Genomic DNA, 15,039 nt, shown 5'->3' on the forward strand with positions numbered 1-15,039 from the left:
TTGAGGAGATGATTGGACTAGAGTTGGCTCCCTCGCCTGTGCTGGCGCTGTTGGGCACGGTGGATGGTGTGCCGCTGGCTGTGCGGAGATTAGTGGGCATGTTGTTGCTTTTAGCTAAACGCCAGGTTGCGATTTGCTGGGGCCGCGGCCGGCCTCCTCGGGTCTCTGACTGGCTGCGTGATGCTGCGTTCTGTCAGGAACAACTGACGATTTATTGGGAGCTGGCTCCGGAGAGTTCTATAGTGAGATATTAGGGCGCCCCTACGCTCTCATCTGGAGTCTGTTCATAACTAAGGGGCGCTCCTGCTCATTGGGTACGCTTGTGGGGATTACTTTGCGTCACCGCTCCTGTGTGCTGTTGCTGGCGGTGAAGTTTGATGATGGTGCTGTCTGCTCCTTCCCCCGGCTTCCTTGCTCTATTTCTGTTGACTGTTACTCTGTTCTTCGGCCTTCGAGCCAAGGAGTTTATTGTGGCCAGTCCGGCTCTTTGAGGACAGACATTTACTATTACATTTGGACTCTGTCTATGTGAACTGAGTGGGACCTTCCAGAGATCCCACTTACTGTGAGCTGACGGAGATGTTTCATAGATGTAACAGGATGTGGCTATGTCTGCATTAATGTTATAAGGGCTGAAGGTTATCTTTTGGCTGCTACTAAAAGCATAAGTAAATAAATAAATAAAACATAAATTTAAAAAAAGCAAGGGAATGAAGTGTGGCAGTGTTTCAGGAATAGAATAGATAGTGCATATTGGAGAATTCCCAAGGTTAGACGTTTTCTCATTTGCTTTCCTAAAAGGGTTTAAAACAGGAGGAAACAGTACTAAAAATAATAGCCCTCTATTTTAAATCTCCCAGAAAAGAAGTGCTTTTGTCCCTTTACACTTTCGAACAATCAGTTTGTTTTCCTCCATTTCAGACTTAACCAAAGCCCTCACTGTTGAGAGGACAGAAGATTTGGTTATAAACTTCTTTGGGCTAATATACGTTCTAAGGAACTGTTACAGCAGTGAGCAGGAGCTTTACAGCATGAGTCCTCACTAGAAGATGAAACCAAAACATACTCTGAAGCAATAAAGAATGCAGAAAGGAGGAACAACATTTGAGGCCCCGTGCGAAACAAGATTTTGAGAAATCCTAGACCAAGTTAGGTATTGTTTCTTTCATCAAAGTCCACAGTTATGAGACTAAATAAAGCTGTTGTTCCTTGTAGATATGAGGTTAGGGGTATACTTCCTTGACACGCAGCAGTGGTTGCTTTTACTCTTGCGCAGTAAGCTTTAGAAGTACTCAAAAGCTTGATACAATCCACTTTGATGCAGTTTGTTTCAATTATACATTAACTAAATTCAATGCACTGTAAGACACAAAAAGGTCCTACAGGGTGTAATGTTAGTTGAAAATACATATTATTGGGTGCTGTACAACATCCGAACATGTGACTCTGACATTTCTTTAATTATTAATATTTTTTTTTTTTAATACCATGACGCTTTGTGGCATGATTCAATAAGCTGATATTAGTGAACAGTCTTAACATAAAGAAGTAAAGGTTTGTAGAGCAAAGAGGCCAACTATGAAACCCACAACCACTCTTCCTTTACTTCATGACGGAAGGAATGACTAGCTCACACTAATGTGCCTACGATTATTGACAGAGAAAGAGCTTTTTCCTTGTAAACTGACATGTGACATGTTAAATTGTTTGAGAGCCCATACAAAATATTTTATACTGAACTCACAATCAGCCAATGCTAAGAAACCAAAAATCAGAAGAAGTGACACAGGAAGCAGACAAAGGCAACAATAATGCATAAGAACACAATAAGTTGTTCATTTCTCGAACCCTGTTATTTGGACTTGTAACTTGAGAGACTGTAATCTTAACTATGACAATTTCTCTCAGAAAAGTGCAGCAGCTGGCTCCAAAAATACTAACATTAATAAGCTGGTTGCCAATATCCTGTACTGACAAAGCGGAAAAACAACCATAAAGGTTCCCTTGGTGTTTAGCAGACTGGGATTGTGCAAAATGAACCAGCTTAAAATAAACAAATAGGTGCCTGAGAGAAAATCTTTTTTTTTACTGAGGACTAGAAAAAAAATGAAATATACTTTTGTAAGTACTATTTTCACTGGGTTAAACAATTTGTTGAAGCTTTACCACATATGCAGGCGATAGTAAAACATCCTGGTAGGGCTATGACTGACCTTCCTTTCTTCTATCCTGAGCAACTTAATGCCACATCACTTACTGGGTTCTTCCTCAAAAGGTTTAATTATTTCATTTTTTTTTTTTTTCAACCAAGTCCTTACTGAAACTGCACAACTGAGAAGAATAGATCAGATTCAAAAGTAAAATTCAATAAAGATGTCTTCCCAGTAACAATCTCATCATTATGAAGGGTCAGTGCACGCATTGTCAGTTGAAGACCCATACTGTTTTTGGATCCACATGTAACCCTCACACCTCCAGTGAAGAAGAGGAGGAATTGCTTGTTTAGAAGAAAAAGTTAATAATTATATGAACCAGATTAAAAAAAGAAAATAATCTAAAATGGAAGTTGTGTACTTAGACATTGTTGGTTTACAGTCAACATCACAGTCAGTCATACTGACTTCACCCTCTGACTCACTGCCGAAGATAAAACTTTGGTTTTCGAGATACTCTTCTGGACCAGACCACTACATGTTGGAATAATGCAAAAATTTATATGGAATAGTTTGCAATAACATGCTTCTAAATGAGCAGCCCTGTTACCTCCACTTCCATAGTCCGCTTTAAGATCAATTGCAGTTTTAACTGAAGATCCACATGATAGGGTTTCGTTAATGACGGGATAGATATGAATCAAGTTGGTTATTTAAAAATGGCAGCTCCTTCCCCTTGATAAAATGATCTACTAGTTCAACTGACTACCCCACTACAGCAACTATTAGTAATAATAATGAATAAGAGACACATTTATGACCTGCATATTATTGTTTCAAATGTGGGGTACTAATGGAAGCAAGCACTGACAAAGACAATATTTTTTTTTTATTTAATGCATATACTACAAAAGTACATGCCACTGCTAAAATATGGTGGCCATCATACATTGGCAATACAAATTACATTAAAAACATTAATAAAAACATTGTTTCTAACTTTTTATAGACTATTGTGGGTGCTTCTTGGCAGGCAGGTGTAATTAGAACAGGTAAGGAAAACCTTTTTTTCACACGGAAATATGATTTCTTGTTGAAGAGTTACAACATGGTTTGATTTACTGTCACCTGAAGATGTAGCTTAGATACACAACAAATATGAAAACAAGACAGACAAGGAATGAAAATAAATAAATATTGCAAGTTACAAATGAAAGTGTTAGGCCACCAGTGCAGACAATAAAGGGCACTTCTTATTAGATAGATATGCAGGTACTTAAACAAAATGCCATCACTTAAAGTGCATGAGAGCCACTGATTGAAGTAAGCTGCTCTAAGCTATGATGGAAGGAAGCAACATGTGCATGACAGATGAGCAGGCCAGTGGATGAATTTTAATTTATGAATTTGTTTGATTGCACGAGATTAGTAAAAAGCTGATGCTCTATCTATGCCAGGTCTTAAAAAATAAAAAATAAAAAAAGACTATGAACATTTTATTGCCCATGGGTAAACATTAAAGTAACAAGCATTTGCAATGCAATAGGCCTCTCCATTTGCTTGAGTTAGAGCTACTGGCATATTAAATTCAGAACTGGACTTTTCTTGCCACGTAAATTGGTCAAACCTGTCTCATAATCTTGTCTTTTCCTGCCATATAATTCCAGCAGCCCTGCATATAACTAAAGCACTTCCATTTACCTTCTTCCTCTAACTGCAGCAAAAAATGAAAATGTTGCCATGTAGCATCCTAATTTAAATCGGTCATGCTAATTCCAATAGAATATCACTTTAAACACCCCACCATCAGAGTTGCTGGCTTACTATCACAATTCGCCAAAAAAAGACACAAGACAGCCACAGAGGAGAAATAAACTAGAAGGGTCACCCAAACATATCAAGAGTGTTCAAACGGTCACAGTGTAATAAGGATGTTAAATTGGCCTGAATCATGGTCATAATAGTAAAGGAAAGAATATTAAAACGTATAGAATTATCAGATTAACCTTTATCAGGAATAAACTTTTGGCATAGAGTGTAATGCTTAAAATTGCCTGTAGGGGGCACCATAACAAAAATATAATTTGTAAGAAACATGGTCATGTAACCATATGGTTAGCCCCTACCGGGGATAACCTCATGAAAAAAACAGGAGAAAGTAATGCAGTGTAACCATATACTTAGCCCCCAGAGGGCATTTTTAGGGCTAGCAGGCCTACTACAATGGTATTACAAACAAGGCTTTAAAACAAAACTTCTCCCAGCTTAAAAACTTAAGTTGTAGCCATGAGAAAGCTTAAAAGACACTGAATGGTGGGAGATGTTATTATTTTGGGATCCCCACTAACCTAGTGTGGGGACCCAGAGATGATGTAGACAGAAAGAGCGTTTTAAAGGTGGTCCCATTATCCTAGGACTAGCACAGGCTGAGTTATGAGCAAAAATGTTTTGTAAAAGTAATGCCCTGAAAAGCAATATGGGACAAGTTTCTGTGCCACAAATATTTTAATATGTTGATATGACCGGAATGCTTTGAACAGCCCCTAGAGGACACCACAATTAAAATAGCATCTGTAAGAAACATCATCATGTAACTATATAGTTAGCTCCTAAAGGGCATAACCACACAAAAAGAAAATGGCAATAAATAATGCAATGTAACCTTATATTTAGCCCCTAAAGGGCAGAGCATTACACATTTTCAGGGGGTAATAAGCCTATAGCAATGATATTACAAAGAAGGCCACTAAAACCAAAGCTATTCCCAGCTGTAAAACAAAAGTTCCAGCTATGAGGGAGCTTAAGCAGACACTGAATGGTGAGAGGGGTTATTTTGGAGTCCCCACTAACCTAGTGTGGCGATCCAAATATGACGTAGACAGAAACAGCATGTTGTTGTGAATGCTTTGGTGGTGGCCCCATTGCCCTAGGACCACCAGAAGCTGAGTGATGAGCAAAAATGTTTTGTAAAAGTAATGCCCTGCAAAGCATTAAGGGTCGAGTTTTCCAGAGTGCAGCGAATATTGTCATATCGGCTCTCCCGCTGTGCTGGGAGAGCTGCTTTCGCTGTGAGGATTTCTGTTTTAAATAAAGCATTCACCAATTTCAAATGTTTTAAGGGGAGAGCCACAAGAAATTATTCTGTTTAGATAATTATGGAAAATGTGACCAGCGCTCCAATACCACCGATCTAGTTCACGCTGTTGAGTCTGTTTGCACTGTGAGTTCCATGGCCGACATACGTAACGAAGGGGAGACCCTAAAGGAACAGTTTGCCCACGCTGACCTATATCAGCAGTAATCCATGTAACAGGGTCAGTCTGCGAGGATTGACAAAAACAGCCTCAAGGCTGCATTTACCAATGATATCAAGTGATTTTTGAAAGGCAAGCCCACGAATGAGGGAAAGTGATGGGCAAGAGGTGGGCATGGTTAAAACCCACAATACTAACAACAGGTCAAAACGCTTGCGCGCTCGACCTAAAAATGCAAAGGCATGAAAAGGCTATCAAAAAGGTCTCTGTCATACAACATGCCCAGTAAAATATACATCACAAGCAGACGTTACACAAATTCCAACACCCTCTGCTTTTTTAGGGTTTAATTACTGATAAAACTGCATAGTCTGCAAAATTTACAAGCATTTACAGTCTAAACTGATTTCTTAAGGTCTTCTTTTGTCAAAGCAAAATATTAATGACTTATAATCTGGGTTGTGGAGCTGTTGGGGTTGCTCCTGTTGTGCTCTGAGTGGCAGTTAATGGGGTTAGATTATTCTTTCACAGTTGCAGTCCTAGTATCATGATGTCCATTCAGGTCAGCACGTGCTTTGCACATATAATGCAACAGCATTTTGTTTGGTTTCTCTATAATGATTTACTTTAGTGTGTCCTTGGTCTCAAAGAGAGTCACTCCCCTCAAAGTAGCAGGAACTGATCTTGAGCCATGGAATTCTACTCTAATATACAAGATCCTCTGTGCTCTTCTGAAGGTCAGTGACCTATTACCCTTCCCAACACCTGTCCATTAGGGATGCAGCAATGAGCTGATTTAGTCATTTTTAGATTGTCTTTTAGGCCAAAGGTGTAGTGTTTAGTGTGGGGGTCCTGCTGACTTGTTCTATTTAGCTTCCCGGTACTCCAATTTGAGAACTGCATTTCAAAATGTTTGTCTAATATGGAATTTACAGAAAAATGAAAAACAAAAACATCTACATATTTTCGTTAACGATCACCATAAAGGAAAACTAATTTCTAGAGTATTTAAAAACAACATGAATAACACAATATATAAGATGAAGTAATACACCAAGAAAACACACTGAAAGGGAGGGCTACTCATCATAGCTATCCTACAGATACAGTTGGAGTACAAGCAATTTCTTTACAAATACGTAAAAAAATAAGCTGCATCCTAGAGTACGCCGCCACCAACTAGTTACTGCAGCTTGGGTAGTAAATTGGAAAGGCCGAAAAACATGTGTCTCTAGTCTTGAAGCACTAATAATCATCCCTGGGCATACAGTCAATACTTGCCTTTCCCTTAGCAGCTGTAGCTGAAATCGGTTAGCAAGCTTCATTAACTCTGTCAAAAAGACATCATCTTCTCTCAGGTCCAGCTCATCTGTGTAGGTCCAACGCAGCATTGACATGGTCACCTCAGGGTTGGCATCTGGCAAGAAATAGATAAACAAGGTTCTCAAAAAGCAGCAAAGAGAAAAACAGTTACAATATCAGATCTGATTGCCTGACAGAATATAAATGTTGGGTATGGATAAATCAATCACTCTAGATTGTTCAATAGAAAAAACTTACCAGTTATTAAGCATTCCCATAGTGTAAGAGGGCTTACTTGAATGGTATGGAAAAACAGCATGAAAAGGGTATTGTACATCCAATATTTTTCTGCCAATGTTCCAGATGTATCAGTATTATTTCTATTTAGTTGTATTTGTTGTATTATGTCAATTTTGTTGGCTTACTAATTCTACATCAGAAAGCTGGAAGCACAGGGAGAGATAAAAAAACTACATTGTCCTTAGGGAATGTTATTATCAGTATCTTTGTAACATGGGAAACACTTTATAAATATACTGATAAAGAATTATGACTCAAAGATACATGCAGTTATATGAACCAGTATGCCAGTCCCTGAATAAAAAAATAACGCACAGCAAAAAGGAAACAGTGAAAATTATATTTAAACTTGCCCTAAAGTTTACAGGTGGATCAATGTGGCTGGATGTAATTTGTAATGGGAATTCGAGCTAAGGGACATACACAAACTGCCAGAGCCTGGTATCAATTAAACTCCACGTCCCCATAACATTAAAAAAGTTTATTTATTGAGGAGTATCTTCTAAGATGTCCCAGGTTTGTAGTATGGTGGAAGCCGCATGTGCTCTTTAGAAAATAACCAAAGACAAGATGCATTTTGAAAGCAGGTGGAGAACTAAACACGAGATTAAAGAGCACAGCAAGAACACAAAACTATGAGCAAGACACTATGCATATGTGACATTTACAATCTAACACGATATTTTTCTGCCAAAATCTAAAGACTAAATTTTAAATACACACATATATTTAAACAAAATATTTTTTCTATAAAAAGGGCATTACATATTTTGTATGAGCCAAAAAAAGGGGATGGTTGTTACGGATTATTAAAAAAGCATACAGGTATATAGAAAAACTACGTCTGTAGAAGCAGAAATGTTTTAGTTACATAAAATAAGAAAGTAACACAAATTATGATGTTCCTGACTTGGATGAGATGGGTGTTGATAAGAAGTGAATGGTAAAGGCGGAGTGGTGGTCTTTGAGAGCAGGAGGGTAACCGGGTTCTATTTTTCATGTATTTCATGTTCTCATACACTTAGTATTATAACCAACACTATGACAAATATATTCATGGATTATAGTATCACATGACACTGCTAATGATTCCTGTCACAAGCAAGACAATCCTGGTTGCATGTTAACATGCCTGTGTTTAATATTAGAGAGTGTGCTTTATAAGCACAGAGCCTAGAATAGCGGATTTATCTAAATATTTGAATGGTAATTTTAATAAGTGTGTGCTTGATCTCCTGTTTTGAATTTAGAAACACTTTTTTTAAAATTGTGTGCTTGACCTCTTGTTTTTAATTTAAAAACACTTTTTTTATTCTCTGTCTTGTTAGTTCTTACTAACAAGACAAAGAATAAAAACTTTCCACTTCCCTGGTGTATGCTTGAGAACTGCAGCTGCGAGGAAAAAAAACCTTGCAGTGATCCACCTTGAAAGGCAACTGGAAAAAGTGGCATTAGCTTTCGCATGTTTCTGCAAAGAGGCAAAGAACCCCCTCCTTGCCCCATAAGACAATTATTAGTGATAAAGATATATAAGGTCCTGGTGCAGGAGTTGAGTTACTGATGGAAGATGCTGAAGGGCTGACTAGCTGAAGGGATGACAGCGTAAGGTATGAAAGGAAAGTATACATAGCTTGGCATAATTTAGGTTTAGCAAACTATTACAGCCATATAAACTGTGTGGCTGACAACATTCGGGCTTTTTGGTGTGGAATAACCTAACAGATTTGGAATGTGTGATGATAAAAAAATGTATCTTACTCGGTAACTGTGAGTTTGTAGCATGCAGCGATGATGATCTACATGCTCTGCACACTCCTGCAATCTAGTACGGTGTGCGAATGTTTGCAAGTTGCTGCTCTTCGAATGAGTTTTCGTGTAAGTATATTGCATAACTTTTCCTGGAAGCCCACAATGCACAAGGACAAAGACTCCGTCTTAGACTATGCTCCCACCAAGGCGGTTATTAAGTAGAGTGAAGCAAAAGAGTATGGTAAATGTGTACAATTGCATTGTGAATGTGTGAGAACTTCCAATGCATAAACTCACTTTTTGGGAGGAACTTGTGAATCTACTGAATTACAAGTCTTATCAGTAGCACGTGCTGCTGTGGAACACATGCTCTGTAGAGACTATAACGCAGTATGCCACTCCTAAAGTGGTGACTAGTCATCAGCTGAAGGAGATGTTCAAAATAAAATATTAAGTAGTTTGGATGACAATAGCCTCTTGCCCAGCTTGAATATCAACACAGTAATGCCCAGTAAATGTGTGTAGAGCTGACCATGTCACAGTCTTACAACTATGGCAAACTGAATGTTGCCATTTTACCCTCCGTTTTCATAGTAGAATGAACTCAAAGAACAGAGTGCAGAGTTTGTTTTGTCTTCACATAACACACTTCCACCCTTTAACTAACCTCGCAAGGCCTGACTTGTAAAATGGATTTCCAAAGGTGGGTTTCTTGAATAAAACACAGAGCTGCTTTGCCTTGTGAATGAGTTTAGTTCTGTCCTTGTAAAACACTAGAGCTTGCTTAACATCAAATAAATGTAATGGGTTCTTTGCGTTACTTATAACAATTATGACCATTCTGAGACATATAATTTGTAGATAAATATGCCAAAATAAATAATCATGATAGTAAAATACCAATCACAGTGTGTGCATACTGATTTGAGGGTACACGGGTGGGACTCCACTTACCACCTGCGGATAACAGAATCCCGGACAGCTCTGTCCAACTCTTCCCGCTCCTTATCTAAAGGTGCATAACTCAGTAGAAGGCAGGTAAAAGACACTGGTATACCCCCTTTCTGCAAAAGGGGTGCATTTCCTTTTGGAGAAAATGTGACATACTTGGTGTGACCCAATAATATTGAGGTGAACAGGAAAATAGTTCACAACACAGGCATTTAAGACTAGGCAGTAGGGCAATAGGTTCCACGTCATGATGCTGAATACAGGAAAGTACTAGATGGGCCCCAGGTAAGAAGGGGATGAGTGGAGATGGAGGCAATGGAAGCCTGTACAGATGAACCACAAGTGAAGCAATTAAAAGGCCCTTGTTAATGGTCATCAAGACCATGAAATGCAAGAACATCTTGTCCCAACAAGGGTGAGATGCACATCCATCTACACAGACGAATCTGACCACCTTCTTTAAGTTAGGACCCCCTCAAGCCATCACTGCCTGAAAATCACCTACCTACCAAGACATGTTGTTTCCCTTATGATTCCAGTGACAAAGCAATGGCTTTAGGGGAGCAATAAACAGAAGGACAACAAATATTTATGAACCTTTGGTAACACTCATACACTGTTGTCCCCCTCTGCAGATCATTCATTGCAGAAAGATCCCAGGCACAGGTTGCTACAGTGGAAACCTTTTTAAAGTGTGATCATAATACTAGGTGATGCCCCTTTAGTTTTGGGTTCCAGACTGGTTTCTCAGAAGGGTAACAGAATATCAAATCAAATCAAATCATTAACATTTATAAAGCGCGCTACTCACCCGTGCGGGTCTCAAGGCGCTAGGGGAAAAGGGGGGGTTATCGCTGCTCGAACAGCCAGGTCTTTAGGAGTCTCCGGAAAGCAGAGTGGTCCTGAGGCTGGTGGGGAGGGAGTTCCAGGTCTTGGCCGCCAGGAAGGAGAAAGATCTCCCACCCGCCGTGGAGCGGCAGATGCGAGGGACAACAGCGAGTGCGAGGCCAGAGGAGCGGAGGAGGCGGGTGGGTACGTAGAAGCTGAGGCGTCTGTTGAGGTATTCCGGTCCCTTGTCGTGGAGGGCTTTGTGTGCGTGGGTGAGAAGTCGGAAGGTGATCCTTTTGCTGACTGGGAGCCAATGCAGGTGTCTCAGGTGTGCGGAGATGTGGCTGCTGCGGGGTACGTCGAGGATGAGGCGGGCCGAGTCGTTTTGAATGAGTTGCAGGCGATTTTGGAGTTTGGCTGTGGTCCCGGCGTAGAGGGTGTTGCCGTAGTCCAGGCGGCTCGTGACGAGGGCGTGGGTCACGGTTTTTCTGGTGTCGGCGGGGATCCAGCGGAAGATCTTGCGGAGCATGCGGAGGGTGAGGAAGCAGGCGGAGGACACGGCGTTGACTTGCCCCCGCCATCCAAATAATGAGAAACCTGTGATGGAAGATGTGCTTGTGATAAAGGATCTGTAGAGATGTCACCATTACAAACATTGACAGCAAAAGTATTTAACTTTATCTGGTACAGCGTGGTCTTAGAGGAAAAGCTTCAGTGCAATTTGAAATTCCTAAATATAAGGAAAGAACTATTATAAATTGTTTTTCTTTGTGAAAATGTAAATGAAACATGAAGCTACTATCCAAACATTTTCTTGTCTCTCTCTTTTAAATAGTTCAAATCAAGCCGAAAGAGACACCTACTTGTTAGCCTACAATAAAGGCTTGAAAGAAGCCCTTGTGCATTTCTACTCCGAGCTGACAATCTGCTTCACTAGCAAACATGTCCTTGGCTATATGACTGCAATTACTATTTGCCACAACCGGTCAATTCTTCAAGTACACATGTAAAGAGTATGTACGGAGTGTCTTCAATTTAAGTACCAAGAGAAAGTTACTGGCCATATTGGGGTTAGTGAAGGAGTAGCCACCCCACCTCCAAACAGAGCTAAGCTGGTTACCAGACACCAGTGGGAGTTGTTGATGTGCTGGTGCTCAAGTCTCTTGTTTTGGGGGGGTGGGAAGGTTTCTACTGATGTCTGGTAACAAAAATTATTTTAGTATCTCCGATTTTGGAAGCTGTGCAAGTAACAGGTTTGGGCTCCAATAGAGACACCAGCTCCGTCAAGTTAGTTTTTACATCAGCGGTTCTTCCTCCTTATCCTCTTGTGGCAACGGAGAACCTTATTGAATGAAATCTCATTCAGGACATCTGAACCCAGCACCTCAGTAACTTAACATCATCAGAATGAGATGATGGTGATATGCGAAAGACCTATTATATATTTTTTACATTCACACAGAGCAGCACATGATGGCTGTTTGATGCTGCAGCGCTGATGCCTGGTGGGTAGAAGTGAGAGGGATTTTAAACAGACCACCACACATTCTCCTGAAAAAGTATGCATTAGAATTAGTGTATGGTAACTGACATGTGTTACTTTTATGTCCTAAATTTTACATTCACTTTGTCATTCAGGTACAGAACCCTCATCTACATAATGTGGCAAACCTCATCATGTGGTTCACCCATCCAACAAAGTTACATAATTTATGTAATAAACCTAACCCAGTAATCTAGGTTTTTTTGGGGGGCGGGGGGCTAGGTGCAGGGCATGGTCATTATGTCAATGCCCTAATCACTATTTTTGTAGTACCCTTCAGTGAGCGCAGGGAGAGGAATTATATATTTTATAACAAGTGCAGTACCGTAAGACCTATCTAAAGAAATGAAAATATGTATTTATGTACCCCAGGCACATGATGAAAAAATCCTAAAGTCATGCTTAATAAGTGAACATGTTTCTGTGCACAACTGTATGCCTAGAAACATTACATGCATTCTGCAAGAAAAAAATCAGGAGACACAATTGTCATCTGGTGAACATCAGGAAGGAGCATGCAGGAGTAGCACGCTAATAGACTTTATTGCGTTGAAGATCAACTGACAGGTTCCAGGAATCTGTGGCGAAGTATTGAAATTGAGTCTCCTTGGTGAGCTACACTCTCCAACAGTTTGAAATAGTAACAAAGTAAAAAAAAAAAAAAGTTAGATTGCTCCAGCTATGAAAACCAAGTAATTGAACTATAACTGAAAGAAAAGTAAGGCTATGTGGGACAGAAATATAAAACAAGGTCATTTGTGTGCAGAAAAAGTATCTTATTATATTGATTATCTATATGGAGTCCAACTACCACACATTGTTTCTGTGCTAATGGACATCTACATATGTGAATTCTATAAACTGATCATCGTGACGCCATCTCTAGAATAAATACATAAGACCAAACACCAGTCCTTCTGCTATGTCCTGAGGTACGCAACTCAATCCAAAACTGTCTTCAAAAGAAAAAGCCAGACAGGAGGATTTCATTTCCCATCAACCATCAGTACAGGAAGTGACATCACTGAATCTCCCATCATCCACCTGGACAGGAAGTGACCACTGAATGTCCCATCATCTGTCTGGACAATGAGTGACGTAACTGGTTTTTCTGCCAAATCATTTTGAAAAGAGGACTTTTTTTCCCATCAGCACGGGAAATGACATCACAGCATCCTACACTCCTCCCCCCTCCCAGGACCTACTTAATGGCATGTTTTACATACATATTTTTACATGAACATATTTTTGAAGACAGATTTAATATGTGTCGATGTCCTATTTACAATATGAAAACTCAGTGACTGAAGTGACAGGCAATGTTACATTTATCTTTGCAACCTCATTGAAAAAAAAGCTCAGACGCTGTTTTAAAAATACTAAGATAATGTCAATTGTAGCTCGGATCTGCTCCTGCTTTAACACTGAAAAGTTTAGGGAGAGAGAAGTAGAAACGTGAATGGGCACCTAGAAGCAGAAAGACTTTTTAAAATAGCAATTGCAAATGATTTCATGTTGCAATATGTACTAACACACAAGTAACATAAAATAAGGACAAACCTGACAGATCCAGCTCCTCAGTTGATGCCAAGTTAGCCAAACTCCATGCCTCGCTGCGAGCTGCCAGAACAAACTTGTGAGCACTTATACGTTGGTCACCAACCTTTATCTTCAAATCACTGATGACAAAACAAATAAAATCACTCATTAAAAACCAACTACAGAAATACAGTGCAAGACTTACCCACAAATCTACAGTGAACATATTAAAAGGAAGATGACAATCGTTTTTAGGTTATCAGTGCTAAAAGACTGGGGCAAAAGGTCCATCTTATAGTGGTGGCATGATAAATTAAAGATAAATAAAACATTCCAGAAAATATGCTTGCCATGTAATTACTGAAACTCTGGATGTTTTATTACGGGGAAATCATCACTTAACTGCACTGGTCCAAAACTGCCAGCACAAAACGGTCAAAGAGCTTCAAGAAACATCGGATGCTTCCACTATTTTCAAAGCATCTTAAAGAGTACAGGTACAGGGAAACGCCGACTCCTAAACAACAAAGTCCTGGTTAACGAAAGCGGAACAACGCTTTCGTTAACCACGACTTTGTTGTTTTGTGCCTTAACCACGCATGTGCTGAACAACGCACATGCATGGTTAAGGCACAAACAAGGGAGTCGGCTGAGGAGGACGATGCGACGACTCAGGTAAGTGGGGCGGGGGTGGGGGGTCGGGGTTTTAGTTTTTGGGGGTGGGGGGCGGGGTATTTTCTGGTTTGGGGCCGGGGAGCAGGGGGAGGGTCGGGGTTTAAGGTTTAGGGCCAAGGGTGGGGAGTTGGGGTATTTTCTGGTTTGGGGGGCGGGGCTGAGGGGGTCAGGGTTTTAGGTTTAGGGCCGGGGTATTTTCTGGTTTGGTGGCGGGGTGGGGGGTTGAAGTTTAAGGGGTGGGTCGGGTAATTTTAGGGGCGGGGTGGGGAGTTGGGGGAGTTTAGGTTTAGGGGCAGGGTGGGGGGCTCGGAGTAGTTTTAGGAGTGGGGGTTGGGGTACTTTAGGTTTCAGGGGTTGGAGTTGTTTTAGGTTTTGGGGGTAGGGTGGGGGTCAGTTTTAGGGGCGGGGTGGAGGGGTTGGGGTTTTAGGGGTGGGTTGGGGGGTGGGGTAATTTTAGTGGTGGGGTTGGGGGGCTTAGGGGCAGGGTGGGGGTCTCGGAGTAGTTTTAGTGGTGGGGGTACTTTAGGTTTCAGGGATGGGGTGGGGGTTGGGGTTGTTTTAGGGGTAGGGTGGGGGTCAGTTTTAGGGGGGGTGGGGTAGTTTTAGGGGTAAGGGTGGGGGTGGTTTTGGGGGGGGAAGGGGAGGTCGCGGTAATTTTTAGGGGTGGGGATGGGGGGCCAGGGGGGACGCATGCAGGAACAATGGATGCCTATCACTAATGCCTTTACCAGGAATGACTTTACAA

The 15,039-nt window shown here is 40.7% G+C and overlaps 1 protein-coding gene across 3 annotated transcripts in view; it reads right to left on the minus strand.

The window, feature by feature from the left end:
* Positions 1-15,039, minus strand: part of ANKFY1 (ankyrin repeat and FYVE domain containing 1) — a 526,918-nt gene that overhangs the window by 409,600 nt on the left and 102,279 nt on the right. For all 3 annotated transcript variants that reach the window (XM_069226693.1, XM_069226694.1, XM_069226695.1), the window contains exons 3-4: positions 13,641-13,759; positions 6,689-6,824 (exon numbers count right to left, since the gene is read on the minus strand). In XM_069226693.1, the coding sequence (XP_069082794.1) occupies positions 6,689-6,824; positions 13,641-13,759 (255 nt within the window). The remainder of the gene's footprint in view (positions 1-6,688; positions 6,825-13,640; positions 13,760-15,039) is intronic.

This window comes from Pleurodeles waltl, chromosome 3_2, assembly GCF_031143425.1.
Source record: "Pleurodeles waltl isolate 20211129_DDA chromosome 3_2, aPleWal1.hap1.20221129, whole genome shotgun sequence".
Lineage (NCBI taxonomy): Eukaryota > Metazoa > Chordata > Amphibia > Caudata > Salamandridae > Pleurodeles > Pleurodeles waltl.